The sequence below is a fragment of the Hyperolius riggenbachi genome, chromosome 1, assembly GCF_040937935.1.
Source record: "Hyperolius riggenbachi isolate aHypRig1 chromosome 1, aHypRig1.pri, whole genome shotgun sequence".
NCBI classification, from domain to species: Eukaryota; Metazoa; Chordata; class Amphibia; order Anura; family Hyperoliidae; genus Hyperolius; species Hyperolius riggenbachi.
The window spans coordinates 256,759,398-256,785,956 of NC_090646.1; the positions used below are offsets into that span (position 1 = coordinate 256,759,398).

The 26,559-nt window shown below is 42.0% G+C and overlaps 1 protein-coding gene across 4 annotated transcripts in view; it reads left to right on the forward strand.

Annotated features, from left to right (window-relative positions):
• Positions 1 to 26,559, forward strand: part of HERC6 (HECT and RLD domain containing E3 ubiquitin protein ligase family member 6) — a 93,763-nt gene that overhangs the window by 21,214 nt on the left and 45,990 nt on the right. For 3 of the 4 annotated variants that reach the window (XM_068233167.1, XM_068233182.1, XM_068233188.1), the window contains exons 4-13: positions 87 to 314; positions 397 to 491; positions 1,860 to 1,987; positions 3,752 to 3,903; positions 4,034 to 4,110; positions 7,795 to 7,913; positions 9,358 to 9,417; positions 10,880 to 10,973; positions 21,855 to 22,044; positions 22,765 to 22,907. In XM_068233167.1, the coding sequence (XP_068089268.1) occupies positions 87 to 314; positions 397 to 491; positions 1,860 to 1,987; positions 3,752 to 3,903; positions 4,034 to 4,110; positions 7,795 to 7,913; positions 9,358 to 9,417; positions 10,880 to 10,973; positions 21,855 to 22,044; positions 22,765 to 22,907 (1,286 nt within the window). The remainder of the gene's footprint in view (positions 1 to 86; positions 315 to 396; positions 492 to 1,859; positions 1,988 to 3,751; positions 3,904 to 4,033; positions 4,111 to 7,794; positions 7,914 to 9,357; positions 9,418 to 10,879; positions 10,974 to 21,854; positions 22,045 to 22,764; positions 22,908 to 26,559) is intronic. The other variant, XM_068233175.1, reaches the window with a different exon arrangement.

Below are 26,559 nucleotides of genomic sequence, written 5' to 3' on the forward strand. Positions count from 1 at the left end.
GTTCCCAGCTGTTGTTTTCTGTCATTTTACAATTCATATCAACCTAACATTGAATGCTGAACTGTGCTTTGTGTTCTTCTTTTCAGACAGCAGTGTATATTCATGGGGAAAAAATGACTTTGGTCAGCTTGGCTTGGGTAAGCAAATAACAAATCAAGCCAGTCCTCAGCCTATAAAGTCGCTGAGAGGAGTCCCACTTGTCCAGGTCACTGCAGGTGGTTCCCATAGTTTTGCACTGTCTACATCAGGAAATGTGTTTGGATGGGGAAGGAATAGTGTCGGACAACTGGGATTTCAAATTGATCCCTTGAAAGGTAAATTACATTCAGTTTTACCACAAATGGAATTGATGCAGATCTAAATGAGTAAATAACAAGGCCATTTTTCTTCATTCAGAAGGTGTATATAAGCCACATGCTGTGAGCTCTCTGAGAAATTTCAATGTTGGCTACATAAGCTGTGGGGATGAACATAGTGCTGTCCTTAGCAAGGTAAAATCATTGCATAGCTTAAAAAAAAACAAAAAACTGGAGCATGTTTACCACTGTATTTCATTGCCTCTTCTTCTAATAACACCCCGTGACCCCTTTGGTACCAAGGAGACTGATTGCTGTAGTTTTTAAATTATGCTGTTGTAATATGTACAGTGTACAGTTTTGTATTGTCTTGCTGAGATAAGCAAGGGCTTCCATGAAAAGGACATTGTATAGATTGGCATTATTTGTTGCCCTGAAATAAGTATATATCATTCAGCATTAATGGTGCCTTTCTACGTGTGCTCTAATGCAACTCCATGTTATCATGTATCATGTTATCATGTATGGTAGCTCCTGAGCCATGCACTGATAACAAGCAGGTGGTCCATCTGCTTTTTAGCACAAAGAATGCAGCATCCGTGATTTACGAAAAGAATTTCAAATTTTGAATTATTAGACCACATGACCGTTTTACACATTACCTCAGTCCATTTTAAATGAGCTTAGAGAAGGCCTAGGCCTAGAGAAGGTGGCAGTGTTTCTGTATCATGGGGGTTTGAAGATCACAACCATCCAATACTGGCTTTCGGCCTCATCCCTTACCTATAGAGGTTTTATGTACTGTAGATTATGAAATGTACAAATCCCTTGGAATTTTATAACGTTATTCTTAAATTGTTTAATTATTTGCCTGCACAATATGTTGTACCCATTGTCAGTGTTACTTCTGAAAAAAATAGCCTTTCTGATGCTGTTTTTATACACAGGCATGTTTCTGCCCTGTTGCCCAATTATCTAATTATTTGCCTGCACAATATGTTGTACCCATTGTCAGTGTTACTTCTGAAAAAAATAGCCTTTCTGATGCTGTTTTTATACACAGGCATGTTTCTGCCCTGTTGCCAAATTATCTAATTAGTTGAGAGATGTTCCACAATCTGTGAATTTTATAGCACTGCAGAACTTTCCTAGTCTTTCTGGATAGTGTACTGGTTAGGGGCTCTGCCTCTGACACAGGAGACCTTGGTTCTTATCTGTAGTTCTTATCTGTTCAGTAGGCCAGCACCTATTCAGTAGGACACCATGGGCAAGACTCCCTTACACTGCTACTGCCTATGGAGTGCGTTCTAGTGGCTGCAGCTCTAGTGCTTTGAGCCTGCTAGGAGAAAAGCGCGATATTAATGTTGTTTGTCGCTCTGGCATCTTTTGAAAGGCATTCCTATCATCAAATTCAAAATGAGCATACAGTTTATTTCATAAATCAATAAAATTTTTCAGTTTGAGCATTTCATTTGTTGTTTCTCCATTACTGACATTTAAATATGGTGTTGAAATGTGTTGCAAATTATTCCAACTTTTATATGAATGTTTTTTCTCTTGTAGGATGGAACAGTCTATACTTTTGGACTTGGCACCCATGGACAGCTAGGAAAAAATGTGGAAAGCCACACATCAGTCCCTCAGAAGATTGAGGAATATGAAGGACAAGTGTCACAGGTAGCTTGCGGAAGGTAAGTAAAAAAATGGAACCATAAGCTTAACTAAGTGCCAACAAACAAATAAACATAACAATACCAAAGCATTGCAGTCTATGGTAATGCTAAAGTACGCCTGTCGCCCTCACACTGAAAACCCCTGCTTCAATATATGAGGGTCATACATTAATTAACAGTTTAGCTGCCATGCAAGGTTTTCTTTCAGTGTAATTTAACTAGCATGTCAGGTTAACCTATTCTCTCCCTGTACTACTTGTCACATGACTGCAGAACGCCTGTAACTGTTTGTTTAGCAGCATGAACATGGATCCCCCCTCAATTCCTTTAACCTATAGGCGAGAAGTGTGTGGCTACTATAATAAAAGGAACAAAAACCTTTTAAAAATATATGATAAACCCTAAAATAAATAAAATTAGCCATTGAATCTGAAATCTATTGGAAATCTGTTCCTAGTGTGTGGCACACATCAGGTAGATTCCTGACAGATTTGACTTGACAGGCATCTGAAAAAAATCTATGTGATGGTCGAATCTGCTGCAAATCTATAAGTGTATGGCCACCTTAAGTCCCTTCACAGCTGGTGAGTTCATAGACATAAGTGTGGTGTGGTGAGGAAGGCACAATCTGTTTGGCCAAGTTTTCACAACTTTTGCACAAGTTTTAAAGAGATTGGATTTGGAGTGCTGTTAACTGTACAAACTATTTGGAATTTCCTGCAAGCAACAGGACACTAAAGGTGGCCATACACTGGTCGATTTGCCATCAGATTCGACCAACAGACAGATCCCTATCTGATCGAATCTGATCAGAGAGGGATCGTATGGCTACCTTTACTGCAAACAGATTGTGAACCGATTTCAGCCTGAAACCGATCACAATCTGTTGTGGTGGTGGTGCTACTGCCGCCGCTCCCCCCCCCCCCCCCCCGCCGCAGCCGCCGCATACATTACCTGCTCCGCAGGCGCGACTCCCGGGTCTCTCTCCGCTCTTCTTCTCCGCTCTGGTCTCCGGCTCCAGCATGCTTCACTTCTTCCTGCCCGGCAGGAAGTTTAAACAGTAGAGCGCCCTCTACTGTTTAAACTTCCTGCCGGGCAGGAAGAAGTGAAGGCATGCCAGAGACCAGAGCGGAGACGAGCGGGGGCAGTCGCGCCGGCGGAGCAGGTAATGTATGCGGGCTCTATTGCGTCGGTCGTCCGGCACTCGAACGTCGCTAGCGACGCGCTCCCTACCCGGGGGCGATCGACGGTAATTTTCCGCACTACGCGATCGACGGGATTGGACGAAATGAATCGAAATTCGGCGTGTAGCGCGAACGATTGGCAGCAGATTCAATCCCAGTGATCGAATCTGCTGTCGAAACGGCGGTAAATCGGGCCAGTGTATGGCCAGCTTAATAGCTGCTAAAATCCACTATATAATGAGTACTGCAGCACAAATCCTGTGCATTTTTCTTTTTCCATATATAAATTCAGGGTTTGCAGTGATCCAGTGCTCTAAAGTGGGCTGCAGGCATGATTAAATGGCCAGCAGGTTGTCGGATGGCAAGCAGCTTAAGTACACCTTCAGTCTAGCTCGTAAAATTTGCAGAGCATTTAAAAACCAGTTGACCAGCTTTACCTGAAGGCGTGGGGCAGTGCAGTGATAAATGGCATAGTGAAAATGTAAACTTCTCACTAGATAGGTTATGTACCCTGTAAATGTATATGTGGACACAGTATTTTGCATATGGCATTGATAAACCATTCTATGCTGATTAAAGGCATGTTTTGTGGTTTTAGCTATCACACATTACTATATATCTCCACCTCTAACTCCATTGTGTCCTTTGGCTATGGGCTGCAAGCGAAACATGACACTTCCACTGATGAAGACTCTGGACAGTCACCCCTGCCAATAACATTAGACATCAGTAGCCTGATCTCTTCTAACGGTAAAGTACAATTACCTTCAAGTTCAGGTTTATGTTATTTCACATAACTTCAAAAATGTGTTTTTTGTTTGTTTGATTTTTATCCATGTTTCTCTTTATATCTTCTGATTGTGTAATATCTACTTTTCAGACCTGGTGAACATCCATGTAAAACAGATCTTTGCTGGAAACTATGTGAACTTTGCAAACTCCTCACCACAACCGCAGGTTAATTTTCAAATATTTCTCTAAAAAAATTTCTCTGTTGGGGTTTCTTCACAACAAGCAAGTCAAGAGATCCATTTTTTTCAAATATGTTGTAAAAACCTCAATCTGCTCATTGTCTTAACAGGAAAATGATGACACTTTTCATTGCACATTTGCCACATTAGGAGGTGTACTTAGGTCTTACAATGGCTGCAAAGGATTAGATCTAGCAATTGCAGCTCTCACAATTATTATTATTATTTAGTATTTTTATAGCGCCGACATCTTCCGCAGCGCTGTACAGAGTATATATTGACTTATCACTAACTGTCCCTTGAAAGAGCTCACAATCTAGTCCCTACCATAGTCATATGCATATATTGTGTAGTGTATGTATTGTAGTCTAGGGCCAATTTCAGGGGGAAGCCAATTAACTTATCTGTATGTTACAATGCCAGTATCTGTGAAAAATCTGCTTTAAAGGGAACCTGAACTGAGTAAAATTATTTAAAATAAACATATGAGATTACTTCAAATTAACATGACATAGTTGGCTTGCCATCAGTTCCTCTCAGAAGCTCACCATTTTCTTCTGATAATGACCCCTTCCAGTTCTGACAACATTTTGTCAGAACTGAAATACATCAGTTGCTGTCAGTTATACCTGAGAGGACAACTGATGTGCCAGGTAATATCCATGCTTTCCTATGGCTCAAGTGGGCGATGTTACAGTTTAACAGTGTGCTGACCAGAAAGCTGTTATGGGTTAACACTCATTTTCAAAATGGAGGACAGAGAATTCCCTTGATCACAGTGGACAAACAGGACGCAGGAGAGGAGAAAGAGATTGAGGAGTAGACTACACGGGAGGTAAATATGACTTATGTATGTTTATTTTGACTTTTACTTTTCAGTTTATGTTTTCTTTAAGGAGGGCATGTTTATTTTAAGCTAATTCAGTTAAGACAATCATGCAATACAAAATACCCCTCTTCCCTTGTGTTCAGTAGCAGCTCTTAGCGAACCACCTGCCTCTTCCATTTATCAGTGACATTAAGGCACATACCCTCAGGCGGCCACATCTGTTTCCAAATCGGATGCAGCACCTGTGCATTTGCAAGTCTGCAGCCAAATTGCTTAGCTATGCCATGCAGCATGCCTAATTTTTTTGGTCCTGCATGTGATTCACTTGCAGCATATTGGTGTCAAAAGGCTCTGATTCAGCATCCAAAATTGCATGTGTAAAGTGGCTCCCGATTTATGGCTACATCCATATGAGTGGAAAAATCGGAATGCAAAAATTGCAGAATCGCATCCGAAATTGCTGGAGGTAAATGGCAGCGACTCGTGGCTAGTGAAAAGAGGCCATAAAGGAATTAGACAAAAATGGAAGCTGACATCTTAATTCCCCCCCCCCCCCCCTTTTAAAAAAAAAAAGGCTTTCCTGATTTTTTTGTTTCAGCAGTGCCTGAATCACACACCAGCAAAAAGCAAGTAGCTAGTGGAATCAGAACACCTGATATGCATACACAGTTTGGGCCAGTAATTCACTAGTTAGTAGGCAGGGGGCCAGCACCACAATTTCCACAGTACATAATGACAATTTCCACGGTCTCCATAATGATATTTTCAGATTATCCTGGTATTCCCACATTCTAAATTCTTCTACATGCACACACAGGATAAATGTCGCCCGAAATGACATTCCATGATTGTTTTGGGTGATAATTCACGTGTGGTCCCCATACAAATGAATTTCTCAGTTTTCTGCTAATATTATAGTATATTTTTTAAGGGAATGTATATTGTTTTTAATACATTAGACATCTGCATTATTTCTAGTGCCAACAATATATTTTATAAGATAAATTGTATTTGTTTAATAGGGAACTAATGAAATACGAGTGGAACTGTATCTCACTTTAGAATCATATCAACTTGTGATGGTGAAGGAGTCGCCATGACTAGTAGCTGCAACTAGTCTTTTATATATATATATATATATATTGATGTATTTGTACAAAACTAATAGTGGAGCCTAGTCTCAGCACCAATAATTAGATGCAGCAGGAACATGGTAGCATCTGGAGAGTAAGTTCCACCCCAACATACTGTGCTGAAGTTAGGTTGTAAGCTTGTAGATGCACCTGTGTTGCCAAATGCTGTCACAAAGTTCTGCATTGAAAACGTGTGGGGTAGTGAAAATTCCCCCCAAAAAGGTGCGATCAGGCCACTTGATATCGCTCTGCTGCTCCCTGAGAATGTTCACTGTGAAGACAAGCAAGGAAAAAGGGACGCTCTGAGACTACCAGTAAATTCAGAAGAAGGCTCCAATAGGAGAGGTCTCACCTTGTTCTCCTATGGCTGGCACAGCGTACACAGCCTCGGTAAGCATGCGCCCCTCTTTGCCTAGCCGGGGACCGGGCTCTCCGTTCCGGCGTGGCGGATGTGACGTCACTCCTCTCGACACTCCCTACAAGCGTTACTATGGAGAGCGAGACGCCGCCAGTCACACGCACTGATGCTGCGTGGTGGAATGCGTCTATTTATCTGCATGGGGGAAGGATAAGAATATAAAAAGGCGCTATATACGCGGCTATGTATATAAAACGACCAAACTGAAAGGTCGAAGGGATATCAAATTTATTAAAAGACAACACGTTTCACAGATGGACATCCTCTGCTTTATCAAGTCATTAGTCACACTACAGTAACCACAATTCATTATATAGCAAACTGCAGCCAATCGGCTCTGTATGGGAGGAGGAAAAAAGTACCATATTGATCATAAAAGAGATCCATTGCACGTAATGCCCTGAAAAGAGGGACAGGGGACCAAGGGCATACACTGCACAGAAACCTCAGATAGAGATAGCCATTATATCAGGAGAAGGAAGAAACAGTGAGAAAAAAGGACAGAGACCTCATACCACATGAGATACCATCAATGTATAGGATAGACATCAATCCAGGGAAAAAGATCCACAAAAGGAGTCACTGTACACTGCATGTCCCCAGGCAGACATGGGGACATGCAGTGTACAGTGACTCCTTTTGTGGATCTTTTTCCCTCCTCTCTATCTGAGGTTTCTGTGCAGTGTATGCCCTTGGTCCCCTGTCCCTCTTTTCAGGGCATTACGTGCAATGGATCTCTTTTATGATCAATGTTGTACTTTTTTCCTCCTCCCATACAGAGCCGATTGGCTGCAGTTTGCTATATAATGAATTGTGGTTACTGTAGTGTGATTAATGACTTGATAAAGCAGAGGATGTCCATCTGTGAAACGTGTTGTCTTTTAATAAATTTGATATCCCTTCGACCTTTCAGTTTGGTCGTTTTATATACATAGCCGCGTATATAGCGGCTTTTTATATTCTTATCCTTCCCCCATGCAGATAAATAGACGCATTCCACCACGCAGCATCAGTGCGTGTGACTGGCGGCGTCTCGCTCTCCATAGTAACGCTTGTGGGGAGTGTCACATCCGCCACGCCGGAACGGAGAGCCCGGTCCCCGGCTAGGCAAAGAGGGGCGCATGCTTACCGAGGCTGTGTACGCTGTGCCAGCCATAGGAGAACAAGGTGAGACCTCTCCTATTGGAGCCTTCTTCTGAATTTACTGGTAGTCTCAGAGCGTCCCTTTTTCCTTGCTAAAGTTCTGCATTGTCATGCTTACTTATCAGTATACATATTTTTTTTTTCTAGAATCATAAAAAAACGTTTCTGCATGACAACTTACAGAAGATATGTCAACTCAACAGATCCATGGCGAAAAACTGGATAGAGAGTAAGCCTGGAAGAGAGAAAAACCAAGATGCAAAAAGGTATACATAGAGTGATACCTTGCATGATCTGAGCAGTGACGGAGAATGTATTAAAATATTTCTTGAGTTATAGCATGCAAAAATGCGTTCTGAAGAGGCCCCGTAGGTCAGCCTTTTCTGCATTTTTAGATCCTTGGTAATAGAAAAAGTTTTAATATGCTTTTGTTGAACACAAAACAAGGACATTGTTAGCATAAAAAAAAAAACCTCACCTCCCCTACCAAAAGGCAGTAACTGGGTCCTGCCTTGTTGGAGATTTCCATCATCTTGTGTAACTGGGTCCTCCTTTGTTGGAGATTTCCATCATCATGTGTTTCAGGGACATTTAGTCTGCAGTAGTGAAAATAGACCTGAATTCTGAATATCTGTTTTGCATGTCATCAGGAAACATTTCTCACTATTGACTGTGAATATTCTCATTTATTGGATATCCAAAGGAAACTAGGGCAATATCAATGGCATATTTTCTTTGTCGATTGCCTCACAACTTGCGCAGATGTGACATGATATGTGTGTGTTTTTTGGTGTCGGATAACTGCTTTGATGATATCATTAATCATTTGACTAATCATTCAATTTGATTACTCATTCAATTTATATTAAATTCTCCGTGGCCAGCAGACAAGAAGCTGAACTGCCTGACAAGTGCGCAGTTCAGCCTCCCATATAAGTGGCTTTGTGGTGCTGATAAGTGATTTAAAGTGGAGGACCCTGCCCCTGGTTTGAGATGTTCAGGCCTGGAACCCACTGAAATCCGCAAACGCAAAACGCAACCGCTAGCGTTTTGCGTTAGCGGTTTGCAAGCGGATTCATGCGAGTTTTCGGTCGCGTTTTGCAACAGTGTATTTTTTTCCTCAGCGGTTGTGTAGCGTTTTGCGTTTCGCGTTTTTATCCTGATTGGTCCTGTGAATTATTTTTAATTTTGTTACAGTGTGCTGAACCGCAAAACACTAGCAAAACCGCTCAGTTTAGGTTTTGCAGAGCGTTTCTGCTAGCGTTTCAATACTTTACATTGAAGCGCTAACGCTCCCAAAATGCTGCAGGTCCTGCGTTTGCGTTTCTGGGAAACGCAAACGCTCCTGTGGAAGTTGCCCCATCCATTAACATTAGCCCAGCGTTTTGGCAAACTGCTAGCGTATCGCAGTGCTGCCAAAACGCTGCCAAAAGCGCTCCTGTGGGTTCCAGCCCTCACTTCTTTTTTGATGTAAATGGTTTGTTTCACAATCATTGCTAGCCAATGTGGTTTTCTGTCCAAAATGGGCATCTAATCTAATGTATTCACTTGGTTTATCATGCATATTCCATGATCTCCAGCCAACGAGAGATTTTTGCAAATCCTGTCTAATGTTTTAATAAAGTTTGTCCTATTTTTGAGCAATAGCAATAACACAATAACGGATAAAATATTGGTTATGTAGTGATAAATTATATTTCTATTTCATAGGGAGATAAGTAAGATATTTTCTTCATCTGCTTGCCTGACTGCAAGTTTTTTGAAACACAGGTAAGTGAAAAATAGGAATCATGTAAGTCATTTAAATCATGTAAAATATACCATACATTTACTGATGTTCCGAGTTATATATGGTGATTCTGTAATTGTGAACAATGTCAGCAAAATAAAGTGTGGGTCCCATCCAACCATATAAAATGAGGGGACTTTGATTTGTTTGTTTTTTAATAAATAAAAGACCAAATATAATATTTTTTTTATCCTTTGTTTAACGTCATCTTTTAAGACTTGTTAAAAATTCAGATGATGTTGTAGTTCACATGCATATAAAATATAGAACATTTTAAAGGGTCCACTGACTTTCAAAAACCACTGTATCTACCTACCTATTTAGCCATCCATCCATTATTATTAGTATTATTACTACTACTATTACTTTTCCAAAGTAATATGGCACACATAAGAATAAATATTGTAACTTATATGCGACCTACTGCAGAAGAGCGTTAGGCTGGATTCTCAGTGGTGTACTGCATAATGCAGTCTCACACATATAATTTGTGAGAACTATAATGGAGACTGGACATAGAGTAATGTGATCAGTTATAACGCAGTACTGTGGACGTAATGTGATCAGTTATAACGCAGTACTGTGGACAGCCCCATAGAATTGTTTGGGCAGTGAGTTGACATGCAGAATTATTCTGCAATGCAAATGACCACTGTGAACTAACTCCTAAGGGGTCCATACACCTAACGATTTTCCCGCCAATATACGGCCGATTCGATCACAGTGATCGAATCGGCTGTGAAATCGCAGTGCACACCACTGACAGAACGATCGATTTCCGTCCGAAATCGATTGTTCCCGTAGATCCGTTCGTGTGGAAGATTTCTCTCGATCGCCGGCGGGTCGGGAATGCGGCGTTAGCGGTGGTCGAATGCCCGATGACCGTCGCAATACAGCGGGTATACATTACCTGTTCCGGCCGGCGCGAGTCCCCTGGTCCCCGCTGTCTTCTTTCCGCGCTGGGTTTCGGGCTGGCTGCAGCTACACAGAACTTCCTGTCCCGGCAGGAAGTTTAAACAGTAGAGCGCCCTCTACTGTTTAAACTTCCCCTGGACAGGAAGTTCAGTAGCTGCAGGAACGATCTGGAGCCCGGAGCAGAGAAGGGGACAGTGGGGGACTCGCACCGGCCGGAACAGGTAATGTATGCAGGAGGGGGGGGGGGGGGGTGGCAGCATCGGCAGCTCCACAGATTGTGATTGGCTTCAGGCTGAAATCGATTCACAATCTGTTTGTTTGCAGTAAGGGTGGCCATACGATCCCTCTCTGATCAGATTCGATCAGAGAGGGATCTATCTGTTGGTCGACTCTGATGGCAAATCGACCAGTGTGTGGCCACCTTAACTATCCAAAGGGTTTAAAACAGAATTAGCTGATTTGTTTGCCATGCAACAGTGTTGACTTTTCACCCACATTAATTTAAGTGCTTGTATCTCCAACCTATAGAGTGTCTCCTTCTGACACGTCTCCTCTAGTGGACCTTGACGCTGCAAGTGATTTGTTTACAAAATTATGTCAAGTCAAATGGATTGCAGATACTGTGAGTATGGGGACTGGGTATAATATAAGCATTTTGTTCTAGTAGAAAACCTCAGCATGTTATTTCTGGCAGTTCTCAATCCAAATATTTTCTGTTGCCTGCAAGTGCCCAAATGATCCACAATAGCTGTTGACAGGTGGTGGCTGCATTGCCTGTCAACTGTACATGTGAAAAAGGCCTAAGTCACAAAGGAAATGACTCAAAAAACGTTTGCAATGAAATATTTCGCCTTAACTATTTTTTACCTTATTAATATAGGACCTTTTAAGCACCAATTACTAAAAATAAAGCAAGATAAGTAACATCAATGTTCAGTTAGTCAGGGGCAACGTGTAATACAGTTTATAATAAAGTAAGCACTGCAAAAAGATCAGTCCTCTTCTTTTGCTACAGGATCTGTTTCCCAGTCAAATAATAAACCACCACACAACACCAGCACAAGTATTTGGAAGAATCATAAATATACGCCACCATGTCTTTACATCTTCATATACACTGTGCAAGACTTTAAGATGGTTTACAAAACTTGTTTTAAACGAGTGCTTTCATATATGGAGGTGTTAACAGTTTATTTTTGTTATCAATTAACAATGTAAACTGAATGGACAGAGAAGAAATGTAGTAATGTAGTAATCAAATCAATATTTGTTGTGATCAGCTTTTGTCTTCAAAGTAGCACCAATTCTTATGGGCATACTTGCATTCAGTTTTTAAAAGAACTCAGCAGGTAGGTTGTCCCAAACATCTTGGAGAACTAACCACAGCATTTCTGTTGATGTAGGTGCCTCAAATCCTTCTGTCCCCTCATGTAAACCTAGACAAACTCTATGCTGTTGAGATCAGAGATCATCTGCGTCATACTATGACTTTCATTTACATTGAAAAAAAAAACCCATGGAAACAGATAGTGGGACAATGGGACAGAGGGAGGCACAAAATGGGCAGAAGGAGGCACAGCGGGACAGAGGGAGTCACAGAGAAATGCACATAGAGCCGGATCATACATAAGGCTCCTTAGGCTGGTGCCTGGGGCCTGAAGAGAGTCTAGGGGCCCGGTTTATGCTGATCCCAACAAATCTTGCCAATTAAGCTGGGTGACCATCAAGCATGGGACTAAAGTTGTTGCTTGCCTAGGGCACCATTTCACTTTAATCCATCTTTGGATGCACAGGGGGGCAGAGGTGGCACAGGGGGACTGAAGGTGGCACAAGGAGACAGAAGGAGGCACAAGGGGACAGAAGGAGGTACAAACACCGGCGGGGGCACGGCTTAGTTTAGGGGCAGAGTTTAGTTCAGGGGCAGGGCTTAATCAGGGGCATGGGCTCCCCTGGACCAATGGCATTCCAGGCAGTGGCATGTAATGCCTATACCTAAAAACGCCCCTGCCTTTTCTGGCCAGACTTCTCCATATAGTAGATGGGCTTACCTGGATCCCACATGTTTCTGACAGTTCTGAGCTCATGGCTTTGCTAGACATCTTCCGTTTTTGGAGTGAAGTAACTATAATCTGTCTTTTCTCTTCATTGGCTGACCACTGCATTACTCAATGTTGCCCATTTCTTTGTGCTTCTTAAAAATAGTTTAAATAGCACATCATGAAACCCATCTGCTTTGTAATTAATCTTTTGCCTGGGAGAGACCTTGTTAATGTAGTATATCTACCTTGTGTAGTGTTACTGTGATGGCAAAGTTTGGCTATTCCTCACCAGTTTTAAAGGGATACTGTAGGGGGGTCGGGGGAAAATGAGCTGAACTTACCCGGGGCTTCTAATGGTCCCCCGCAGACATCCTGTGTTGGCGCAGCCACTCACCGATGCTCCGGCCCCGCCTCCAGTTCACTTCTGGAATTTCTGACTTTAAAGTCAGAAAACCACTGCGCCTGCGTTGCCGTGTCCTCGCTCCCGCCGATGTCACCAGGAGTGTATAGCAGAAGCCCAGTATGGTCTGTGCCTGCGCAGTACGCTCCTGGTGACATCAGCGGGATCGAGGACACGGCAACACAAGCGCAGTGGTTTTCTGACTTTAAAGTCAGAAATTCCAGAAGTGAACTGGAGGCGGGGCCGGAGCATCGGTGAGTAGCTGCGCGGGCACAGGATGTCTGTGGGGGACCATTAGAAGCCCCGGGTAAGTTCAACTCATTTTCCCCCGACCCCCCTACAGTATCCCTTTAAGTCTCCCTCACAGCTGTTTTTGTTTCAGTTATTGACTGTGTTTCAACTTACATACTGTATGAAAGTTAGAATCATTAGCAAGTATTTGGTTTAATTGGTTAATGATAAATGACTATAAACCTACAAAATCCGTGACTTTTTCAAGTGTACCTATAAGAAGGGGTTTTTTTGAAGGCAAGGGGTAGTCACACCAAATATTGATTTGATTTAGACTCTTCTTTAGGCCTCTTGCACACTGCACGCGATTCCGATTCAGATTCTGCTTTTTAATCAGTTTTTACATCCGATTCAGATTCCGATTTGCAGTGTGCAGGGAGCAAACTGCAAATCAGAATCTGAATCGGATGTAAAAACTGATTAAAAAGCGGAATCTGAATCGGAATCGCGTGCAGTGTGCAAGAGGCCTTATAGCGTACATTGCATTTTGCAAATTGATAAGAAAAATAATTAATATTTATATTTGTAAAAGCACTCTTACTTTGCAGAATTCTTCCACAGCGGCCTAAAACTTACACAGTACTGTACATAAGTGACAATCCCAAAGCCAGTAAGCAAAAAAAGCTTACTGGCCTATCTTCAACCTATGTTTTGAGGCTGTAATAATTGTTTTATGTGTAGACACCAATTAAAACTGTGTGACCACAGACACTCCTGCTCCTCTGCTTCCTCCTTAAAGAACAAGTGACACCTATGCTAACTTAGAAATAAAAAACACATACGAGAAGTAGATAATAAGTAGTATTGCACTGTCCACGTTATGTTTCCTGGGAATTTTATAAAGGAAAAGTAGAGAATCATATTCTAGACAGTTTCCATCTTGGTTAACTTTGACTTCCTGATATCATTTCCTCCCTCACTTTTTTTCTTCTCTTGCTAATTGTGTATTAATTACTCGCCCTCCTCCCAGAGTCTTCAGACACTCCCACTGAGGTCTATACTAGGAAGTGCAGTGTCTTATGTTATTAGAAGGAGGGGGAACTAAAGGGAAGAGGAGGAATATATTATAGATAAAAAGACCCCCCTGCATGCAACTGTTTGGCAATGGCAATTAAAGGGCCAGTGCTCCTAAGATATGTGATAACTCCAAACTAGAACAGCAGAAAAAGTTTTGAAAATTTTAAATGCAGGATTAGCATCTTTATCACTTAATACACTCAGACCATTTCCTGATGAAATTAGATTTTTATGGTGACAAACTCGCTTTAAATAACTTTTATTACATACAGTGGTGGACACACTTTATGGCCCCTGTGTTTTTACAAAATTGCTTTCAACCATATGTTTCATTACCATCCTGAAATGCAACATATGATTTAGAAACATTTGACAGTGCAGTATATGCTCTTCTGATGTCTTTGCGAATTAGATACACAGTGCGTTGCTAAAAATGTTTTCAGCAATGCACAAGTGGGTAAGGGGCCTAAGTGTAAATTGTTACGTTTATTATCAGGCTGATAATAACCAAGGATAATAGGATCACTTACATATTGAGTCTCTTATTCAGGATCCACAGTTAAAGAGAAACTCCAACCTAGAATTGAACTTTATCCCAATCAGTAGCTGATACCCCCTTTTACATGAGAAATATAATGATTTTCACAAACAGACCATCAGGGGGCGCTGTATGACTGATTTTGTGCTGAAACCCCTCCCACAAGAAGCTCTAAATACCGCGGTACTCTGGGCAAACTGCCACAATGTAACAATGTTCACAGACAGTAATTAGCTGTTTACAGCTGTCTCTAACAGCCAAAACAGCTAGAAACAGCTACATAACTTGCCCACAGTAACAATGTCACCATGTAATACATGTCAGAATGTGAATCTGGGAGAGGAAAGATTTTATAATGAGCAAACACTGACTAAATCATTTATACATAATTATGGTAAAAAATGAATAACTTTTTTTACTACATTATTTTCACTGGAGTTTCTCTTTAAGACCAACTTAATATAGCTCAGTACTGCTTGTTCCTTCTGACCAGTTGGAAACCAGGCAACAAACACTCAGCTATTTATCTGCAGTGGTTTGCTCTAAGGCTGCCCCTTGTCTTTTCCCAGTTTCATTTTCTGTCACTTTCGCAAATTATGCAGCACTCATCTGGCCAATCACAGCCTGGCTATTGTAATGAAACCAGTCTAACATTCCGCTATGCCATCTCTGAGTAGAGCTGTATTTTACTCCCTATACCCCAGCACTCGGTGTGGCCTTGGTATCTGTGTTGCATGAAGTTACTAGTCATGGCCATTAATCCTATGTGACGTACTGGAATTACATTAAAGGGCACATATAATCTATATATGTGTGTGTGTGTGTGTGTGCGTGTGCGTGTGCGTGTGTGTGTGTGTGTGTGTGTGTGTGTGTGTGTGTGTGTGTGTGTCATGATCACGCAGAAACGCCTTGACCGATTTGAACAAAACTTGGTATACAGATCCCTTACTACCTGGGATGCTATTTTCTGGGGGTCTTGCAGCCCCCCCTGCACACGTGGGCGGAGCTACAAACAGCCAATCAGATTTTACCCATTCAAGTCAATGGAAAAAATGTAAAAGGCTGCCATTCTCACAGTAATCAAGCCAGAGTCCCCACACTTGGCACGGTTGGTCATTTGGTGACCGAGGTTACAAATCCAGGAAAAGTGGGCGGAGCATAAAACAGCCAATCAAATTTCAGCCATTCATTTTAAATGGGAAAATGTAAACTGCAGTCATTCTTAGACTGTTAATGGCAGGATTCTCAAACTTGCCACAGTTGGTCACTGGGTAAATGCGATTAAGATTCAAGAAAGTGGGTGGAGCCTACAACAGCCAATCAAAATTCACCTATTGATTTTCAAGGGGAATATTTAAACTGCTGCCATTCTTACACTGTTAATGGCAGAGGCTTCAAACTTGCTACAGTCGGTCTTTGGGTGACTGGGGTCCAAATTCACAAAAGGGGCGGGGCCACAAACAGCCAATCAGATTTCCTTGGTGGATAAACTGCTTCCATTCACACATTTTTGATGCCAGGAACCTGAAAGCTCACAAACGTGATCATTGAGTGACTGTGTGTCCAGGTTACAAAAAGTGGGCGCAGCCAAAAACAGATTTTACTAGAAAAATATAAACTGTAGCCATTCTTACACTGTTAATGCCAGTGTTCTCAAACTTTGCACAGTTGGTCACTGGGTGATTGAGATTAAGAATTTGGAAGGTAGGTGAAGCCTACAACAGCCAATAAAAATTCACCTTTCGATTTTTAAAGGGAATATTTAAGCTGCTACCATTCTTATACTGTTAATAGCAGATGCCTCAAACCTGGTACAGTTGGTCACTGGATGATTAGGGTTCAAATTCAGAAAGGGGGCAGAGCCACAAACAGCCAATCAGATATGTTTATTTTTCAATGGGAATATACAAAGTATTGATACCAAGGACCCCAAAGCTGATAAACTTAATTGAGTGCCTGTATATCAAGGTTTGAAAAAGTTGAGTGCCTGTATATCAAGGTTTGAAAAAGTGTGTGGCGCCAACAACTTAATTTTTACATGGCCACTGGCCACTGGGTGACTGGGATTAATATTCAGAAATGTGGAGGGAGCCTTAAAAAAAGCCAATCAAAATTCACCTATTGATTTTCAAGGGGGAACATTTACATTGCTACCATTCTTACACTGTTAATGGCAGAGGTCTCAAACCTGATACAGTCAGTTATTGGGTGACTGGGGTCCAAATTCACTAAAGTGGGTGGAGCCACAAATCAGATTTTTTAGATTGATTTCAGCCATTCTGTTATTGGCAGGGTTCTCAAACTTGACACAGTTGGCCAATGGGTGACTGGGACTAATATTCAGGAAAGTGGGTGGAGCCTACAGCAGCCAATCAAAATTCACCTTTTGATTTTCAAGGGGAATATTTACATTGCTCCCATTCATACACTCTTAATGGAAGAGGCCTCAAATCTGGTACAGTCAGTCACTGGGAGACTGGGGTTTAAATTCTGAAAAGGGAATGGGCCAAAACAGCCAATCAGATTTGTTTCATTTCAATGGTAAAAAGCAACTTATTGATGCCAAAGACTCCACAGCTCATAAACTTGGTCATTGAGTGACTGTATGTCAAGGTTAGAAATAGTGGGCAGAGCCAAAAACAACTAACTTTTTACATGGGAAAATATAAATTGCAGCTATTCTTACACTGCTAATGGCAGGGTTCTCAAACTTGACACAGTTGGTCACTGGGGGACTAGGATTAATATTCGGAAAAGTAGGTGGAGCCTACAAGAGCCAATCAAAATTCATCTATTGATTTTCAAGGGGAATATTGAAACTACTGTCATTCTTACACTGTTAATGGCAGAGGCCTCAAACCTGCTACAGTCGGTCATCAAGTGTCTGGGGTTCAAATTCACTAAAGGGGTGGAGCCACAAACAGCCAATCATATTTGCTTTTTTTGGATAAACTGCTTCCATTCACACCATTTTGATGCCAGGAACCCAAAAGCTCACAAAATTGGTCATTGAGTAGTGACTGTGTGTCAAGGTTACAAAAAGTGGGTAGAGTCAAAAACAGATTTTTCTGTGAAATTGTAAACTGCAGCCCTTCTTCACTGTTAATGGCAGGGTTCTCAAACTTTGCACAGTTGGTTACTGGTTGACTGGGATTAATATTCAGAAAAGGTGGTGGAGCCTAAAAAAGCCAATCAAAATCACCTGTTGATTTTCAAGGGGAAAATTAAAATTGCTATCATTCTTGCACTGTTAACCAGTTCACCCCCAAGGGTTTTTATCCTAACGGACCAGAGCAATTTTCAGTTGTCAGTGCTCCTCCCTTTTATTCCCTAATAACTTTATTACTACTTATCACAAGAAAATGATCTATACCTCGTTTTTTTCGCCACCAATTAGGCTTTCTGTGGATAGTACATTTTACTAAGAATTTTTTTTATTCTAAATGCGTTTTAATGAGAAAAACTGAAAAAAAATAAAAAAAAATCATTATTTCTCAGTTTTCAACCATTATAGTTTTAAAATTAAACATTCTCCTGTGGATAAAACAAACACGTTTTATTTGCCAAGTTGTCCCGATTATTAAACAGTTTAAATGATGTCCCTATCACAATGTATGGCGACAGTATATTATTTTGAAATATAAGTGTTATTTTTCTGTTGTGTTTTTTTTTTTTATTCTGGCCATAATCACAAGCCTCTATGTAATAAATTAAAATTAACTTCCCCCCATAAAATATAAATTAACAAAGCTGAGTCCCTAAGGCAACTATTTATTTATTTTTTTAGCTGATTTTTTTTTTTACAAGTGTTTTTTTTTTTGGGGGGGGGGGGGGGGGAGGGTTGGAAGTGTAATTTTATTAAGATCTGTATGTACTTGAAAATGAATGTATTTTATTTTGTAGGTGTAACATACTTTTTGGCCACAAGATGGCGCTAGTGAACACTCATAGGAAATGTTCACTTTTTTTTTTTTCACTTTATTTAATTGTTACATTTCCTGTTATTGTGAATGGACGTAGCCGCCGTTCGCGGTCACGTCCATTCACTCCAGGCACTGCGATTGGGTAGAGGACCGTTCGGTCCTCTTCCCCAATCACCCAGCACGGAAGCCCGACGGAAACAGCGGCGGTAGCGGCGCACACACGGCGGTAGCATCGGCGGGAACGCGGGACGTATTAAAACGTCATGTTGCTGTTAATAGCGGTAAGCATCACGTTTTAATACGTTAGGATGTCAGTAAATGGTTAATGGCACAAGCCTCAAACCTGGTACAGTTAGTCATTGGGGTTCAAATTCAGAAAAGGGGACAGAGCCACAAACAGTTTCATTTCTTTGGAAAATACAAATTATTGATGCCAAGGACCCCAAAGCTCACAAACTTGGTCATTGAGTGACTATATGTCCAGGTTACAAAAAGTAGGCGGAGCAAAAACCAAATTTCACTGGGAAAATGTAGACTGCAGGCCTTCTTACACTGTTAATGGCAGGGTTCCCAAACTTTGCCAGATGGTCACTGGGTGACTGAGATTAATATTCAGGGAAGTGGGTGGAGCCTATAATAGCCAATCAAAATTCACCTGTTGGAGACAAATACAAATTTCACTGGGAAAATGTAAACTGCAGCCATTCTTACACTGTTAATGGCAGGGTTCTTAAACTTTGCACAGTTGGTCACTCAGTGAATGGGCGTAATATTCAGATGTGTGGAGCCTACAAAAGTGAATAAAGCTTCACCTATTGCTTTTCAAGGGAATATTTAATTGCTACCATTCTTGCACTGTTAATGGCACAGCCCTCAAACCTGGTACAGTTGGTCATTGGGTGACTGGGGTTCAAATTCAGAAAAGAGGGTGGAGCCACAAACAACCCATTAGATTTTTTCATTTCAATGCAAACTATTGATGCCAAAGACTACAAAGCTCACAAACTTGGTCAGTGAGTAATTGTGTGTTAGGGTTAGAAAAACTGGGTGGAGCTGACACCAGCCAAATACATACCCGGGCAACGCCGGGCAATCAGCTAGTAATAAATAAAGCAAGAATGAAATCAAACTAAATAAATATAGATATAAATACAAAAATATACATAAATATAAACCTTATAATATATCAGTGGGTGCTTCCCTTACAGAAACACATTCAGTATTCCCTCAAAGACAATACATATCCAATCCCAATATGTACTGTTTGTATAAGTAGAAAACTTAATTACAGAGACAGATAGATAAATACATAAACAAAAGCTATGACTAACAAAGTCAAAGCAAAATAAAAGTCATATTTAGAGTTGAGACCAAATGATGCAAGCAAACCTAAATAAAAAATTCACCTGGTGTTAAGCTTGTATAAAGGATTCAGTTATTACCCACCCAGTTAATTGTGTTCCCGAATCAGTAGTACAGGGCTTGATGCACAAAGCAGCAGTAATATTGCTGTGCACTGACTTTACAATGCCATGCTTCCCCGAAAGTAAGACATCCCCTGAAAATAAACCCTAGCAGAATAATTGGAGAGGTTGTGGTAATTTAATGCTGTGCACCTGCTTCCATACCCCCCCCCCCCCCCCCCCCCCCCCCCCCCCCGCAGTTGCTGCCATTTACCCATTTACCTTACCTCCTCTGTCTGCCCCCATCTCCAGAAAGTCCGGATCCCCCTGCTACATTGATCAGCGGAATTCACACCTCAGATCTGTGGCAACTTACAACGAAGAGGCAGCGAGGGCTGCCTAGTAACACTGGCCACATACAAGAAGTAGACAAATGTCACTTCCTGTATTTCCTATACTCGGCTAGCGTTACTGGGCAACACTTGCTGCCGCTGCATTGTAGGTCCCCGCTGATCTGAGGTATGAATGCCACCGGGCAATGCAGCAGGGGAATCCGGACTTTCTGGAGGAGATCGGGGGGGGTTTGGTTGAGGCTGACAAAAGCCCAAGTAAATGGGACTATAGAAAGCAGCAAGGAACGATACATAGAGGAATGGAGAAGTGACATAAAGAACTCCCAGAAACTCACTGTCTACCAATCACTACAGAGGGAGTACACAATGGCTCCATATCTGGAGAGGCTACACCACCACAAAGACAGACCCTGAGCCTGTACCACCTGAGTGCCCACAGCCTGGAGGTAGAGACAGGGCGGCACAGACAGGGCGGCACAGACAGACATGGAAGCCCCGGGAGGAGAGACGGTGCAGACAATGTGACCAGGGGGTCTTGGAGGATGAGACCCACTTCCTGCTACACTGCAGCAAATACGCACCTGTGAGGACTGTCCACTTCCAGAGACTCTCTGAACAGATCCAGGATTTTACCTCCACAGATGAGGAGAGGAAACTCTACATCCTACTGGGAGAGGAGGCAACAACTGTGCAAATAGCTGCCCGATATGTCACAGCCTGCCACCAACTGAGAGGAACATGATACCACATGGACTGTATACCCCCAATAACCCCTATGGACCATATATCTCAGCCCCCCATATTGTCCCCTACATCTTCCACACCCTAAGGATTACATACCCCAACCCCCTATACCCTTCCCTTATTCCCACAACCTCCTCCCCATGTTAATCCTTTGTTTTGCTTTGGCAATGCTAAATGTATTTGGTCCTGCCAATAAAGCTTTTTTTTATTTGGGTGGTGGATCTCTATATACAGGGGGGGGGGGGATCTGGCTATATACAGGGGGATCTGGCTATATACACTGCCTATATACACTGTGATCTGGCTATGTACACTGGCTATATACAGGGGATCTGACTCTATACACTGGCTATATACAGGGGATCTGGCTATATACAGAGGGGATCTGGCTATATACACTGGCTATATACAGGGGGATCTGGCTATATACAGGGGAATCTGGCTATATACACTGTCTATGTACATGAAAAAAAGTAATAGAAAATAATTAATGGTATAGGTTTTATGCAGCAACCACATAGTCTGTAAATATTATACTTTTGTAAGTTGCGAGGGCCTGTAGAGCCAGAGTAGGGTATGTATAATTAAAGCTGGTTGTACTTGGTAGTGACAGTATTTGTACATTTTGCTTACAAATGCTTTCCACTATTGGCTTAGTGACAGACAGTCTTTCATTGGTCTAGGTTTGTCGCCACTCTACACCCCCAGTGTAAGTTCCATCCTAAATGCAAAGCAAAAGTTTCCTTGTCTAGCAGATGTTTACATCAAACACCATTTTCTCTGTTCTCTTTTCAGATAAGCTCCTGTTTCAAAAGTGATCTGATCCCAAGCATGGAGTCTCTTCCAACTCTCTATGAGGCTTTGTCTATATTTCTCCTAGTCCCACAATGTCCCATCATGTATGACCCAAACATATGCGTGCCATTAGTAGTAGCTTTAGCAAACGTTGTCAACAATCTCAGCACCAATGCATTAAAGATCCTAGGTAAGTTCTTTTTTTATGCTTTTGGTTAATCGCTCTCCTTTGATTGGCTTCTGAAGAAGTGGACTCTGCTTTACAAAACACTTTAAGCCTTGTTTTCCAGTGGTTGATTTAATTGATGATTGTCGTTAGTGGGCATCATTGTCGGGATGGTCCTCTGGGTGTCGTGGTCCTTCCCAACCCATAACTTGAGAGTCCAAGGTTGGCTAGCACACTGAACATAATTTGCAGGAGTATTTATTCCTTATTGTATGTGTTAACACAGAATTTGACAATTGTATCAAGGCCACGGAGGGTCCCCTTCATCAAAAGGTGCAGATGTATGTCCAACCTTGGACTCTTTTGTACTATAATGGATGCTGCTTTGCATCCTGGCTATGCACCCAATGACATTATGGTATGGTGTGCCTCTTCCAAACCGTTGACTACAACCCATAACTTGGGGACATCATTCTATTTACATTGCATCAAGTTTGCAGTTATTATATTGACATTTAAACTAAAGTACTGTATTCATATTCTTGTAAAGGAGGTTTGCATTGCAATGTAAAATTTGATGGCAGAATTTGTGAATGTAAAAAACTCTGTGGTCTACATATTTTGCCATCTTCAATACATTACCAAATACTTAGTTACAGAGCATTTTGTGTAAATTACTTTAGTTTATCATGGGTCAAAAATGGATGGTTTAATAATTAATAAATCCCTTATTTCATTCATCAGAGTCCATGTGGTCCGCCCTACCTGCACCCTGGCTGACAAAGCAAATTCAGATGTTTAAAGTTGCCTTGGTAATGGCTGTCCTTAATAATAATAATGCTACTTCAATCAAGGATTTATTAGAAGTTCTTAAGAAGCTATACAAGGTGAGGGATTATAATGTATCTGTGGTGCCAAATTTGTCACTTCATTTTGACTGTTACGCTAGTAATATCTGTAACAATGTAACACATCTATTTCTGTAAAAAGAGCATGGCTTTGTATGCGCAGATTGCAATAAATTCAGCTGTTTGGCTAGGGGCATGTCTGCAGTCTCTGTGTTAAGCATTAATAGCTGAATGCACAGATGCAGCAGGATCTAAAAACTATTGCTGAAGCCTCATATGTAATAGTGAGTGCAGCAAAATGTGTTAAGACTTTGCTTTAAAGCAAACCTACGATACAATTTGTGTTGTGCTAACAAAGGGTGCTTTCAGACTGCGGATTGCTGTGTGCTGCATTGCTGCTTGTGCACCCTCTGCACATATAATTGTTTGGGAATGTTCACATTATCCAAAGACACTTTCTACAGTGGGTTTCTGGAAAATGTGTGCAATAACTCATTACATGGCTATACCAACACGTTACATCTCAATTATTCACTGCACGTTATAATGTGCAGTATGTGTGTTAGGTTATGACTGCGTTGCTGTAACAAACGCTGGAGAGGCAGCCGCGGTGAACAGCGCTACCACCACAGCTGCCTCCAGCTCCCTGTTTAGCAATGTATCCGTGCCTCAGGCGTCTAGCACGACGAGGACGGGTCTGTCAGTTGCACATAGGGTTGCTTTGTCGCGTGCGCGCGTGCACAGACAGGACCTTTATGCGGGGAGGAGGCGCGTCAGCTGACCGGCCGGTTGGCTGACGTCAGAGGAGACGTTCGCCGCTCCTCATTGGTTGTTAGAAGGAGGGCGTGCCTGAAGGGTCTCCTCTGCTTCAAAAGCCTGGCTGAATCACTCGCAACTTGTCTGCTGTTGCGAATACTCTGTGTTAGTGCTCAGACCTTTAGATAGTTCCTGTGTGCTTTGATCCGGGAGGAAACCGGGGATTTCACACAAGATAGGAATTGTTGATAGCCTTAAAGATTTACTATACTGTGTTATTATTTGTGCATGACTCTGGCTCGTTCTGACTACTCTTCTGCTTAGTGACTTTGTACCTCTGCCCATCTGATCCTGCTGCCGACTTTGCTTGCTTAACCTTTCTGTCTTTGCCTCCTGATTTTGTACTGTCTCTGTCTGTCTGGTACCGAACCCGATCTGTCTGACTTCTCTACTCTCACCAGAGGGCCCTTGACCTTGGTGAGGGGCACTGTATGTTAGTACCCGCCAGCTACTCTGGTGAGGTATTGCAAATATTAGTTCTACTGCTGCCAAAACCGTTCTGTCTGACCACTATACTCTCACCAGAGGGCCCTTGACTCTGGTGAGGGATATTGTACTGTTAGTACCCACCAGCTCCTCTGGTGAGGTATTGCCAAAACTATCAGTACTACTGTTGCACTAATCACTCATTGCATTTGTTGTCACATCAGCTTCTATATACCAGCATTATAAGGTGAATCTGCGGATCACCATATAATCAGGTATATATCTGCATTATAGGTGATACTGCAGATCACCTCATAATCAGAATTCTGTTTCTTGCTGACACAAATCGTTACAGAACAGCAGACCAAAAAATGTCTATGGACGCACTGTGTAACCAGGTTGGGGCCTTGACCACAGCGTTGGAAAATCTAACTGTATTGGTCAATACCCAACAGACTCAGATCACCCAGCTGTCTGGGGCGGTTCGCACCCTCCAGACTGCAACTGGACCAGTGCAGTCCCCTCCAGTTATAGAGCCTAGAATGCCCATGCCAGGGAAATTTTCAGGGCACACATCTGATTTTCAGAATTTCAGGAACCGTTGCCTCTCTTACTTTGTGATGAGACCTGTCTCATCAGGGACTGAGAGTCAGAGGGTAACGTTCATTAAGACACTTCTATCAGGGGATTCACAGACATGGGCCTACAGTCTTCCTACTGGTCATGAGGCATTATCTTCTGTTTTTTTTCAGATTCTTTTATTTTGAATATTAAGAAAAAACAGTGAAATACATAGTCAGCCGACATGAATGCCATAAGTCATTATATGAATAAACATATAGAAAGAGTATCAACAGACTTTTGTAGTTTAAACAAATACAGTATATAAAAACATGCAAGTTCAAAATCCAGTATAGCTTCATATGAAGTCTTAAAGGAGGACATTTATGTGTCTTTGAGTCCTGGAGAAGAAAACAATAGCCACATATTGTCATTACTTTGCATACCTAGCTTGATATGTAATATAGATAGTAAGACCAGCGTGGTGGGCAAAACATTTGTTATTATTCTCATGGCTCCCCTGGGCCCATAGGGATCATACACCAGGGGGCCTATAGTAAAGGAAAACCAGTCTTACCCATTGTACCTAGAGAGTATTGTTCTCCTCTGTGCACTCTGAGGACATGGTAGTAAGAAAAAGAGAGGGGAAAAGAGAGTAGAAGAAGTTGTGGGTGGCCGCGGAGGGAGCTCAGGGCAAAGCAGGGGGGGGGGGGGGGGGGCCGAGTAAAGAGTCAGTGTTCTCTTCCTCTCACACCAGGGGGAGAAAGGACGAGCAGGACACGGCTATTAGGCTAACTGGAAAGGCATATATTCCAGACCATCTAGCCCGTTAGCAAAGACTTGTACCGTTGTGTTTCTTGGAACTCAAACCAGCCATACCATGTCTTCCAGTGCTGGTCATGTCTATCATGTAGCGTGGCTGTGAGATCTTCCATACATTGTATCTGTCCTATTAACCTTAGCCAGTCACATATCTTGGGCGGGTCTTCTGATTTCCAAAGCTTAGCGATCAAAGTCCTTGCTGCATTAATTAGGTGTCTTGTTAGTGTTTTTTTATATCTTCTAATGGACCAAGTATTATGATGCAGGAGGAAGAAAGCTGGGGAGTCTGGTGGGAGAAAATCAGTTAACTCATGCATAATGCTTCTGACTTCCGTCCAAAATTGTGTAAGTTTAGGGCAAGACCAAAATGTATGTATAAGGGTACCTATACCCTGTCCACACCTCCAACACAGGTTGGATGCACTGGGGAACATGGCATGTAAACGGGATGGGGTCAGGTACCACCTGGTCAAGAGGTCAATGGATAGAGGGGGAGGTGCACAAGACTCAGGGCCCCAAGACACTCCGGAGTGCTTCCAGCCAAAAGCAAGTTCCAGCAGGTAAAGACAGTGTAAAGGCACAAAGCGGCTGGGCACATCCAGTAAAAACAGGCCTTTATTGTTATTCCAATTAAAAACGATGCAAAGATACTATTATGTCTATGCACTGTGGACGATATACTTACCTCGATTGGAACCAGATATGGAGGGGGGTGGGTTAGGGTGGGGGTGAGGGTTGTTACTGTTGTTAACTGTACTGTCGTATATTTTGAAAATAAAAATTGTTTTTCAAAAAAAAAAAAAAACGATGCAAAGGCCTAAAGCAGTAGTCAGCCAGGAGAGAGAGTGACAAGCATGAAAAGAACGTCTGCAGCTGTTTCGCACTCAGCACGGAGTGCTTCATCAGGACCAGGTCCTGATGAGGTCCTGATGAAGCACTCCGTGCTGAGTGCGAAACAGCTGTAGACGTTCTTTTCATGCTTGTCACTCTCTCTCCTGGCTGACTACTGCTTTGGTCCTTTGCATCGTTTTTAATTGGAATAACAATAAAGGCCTGTTTTTACTGG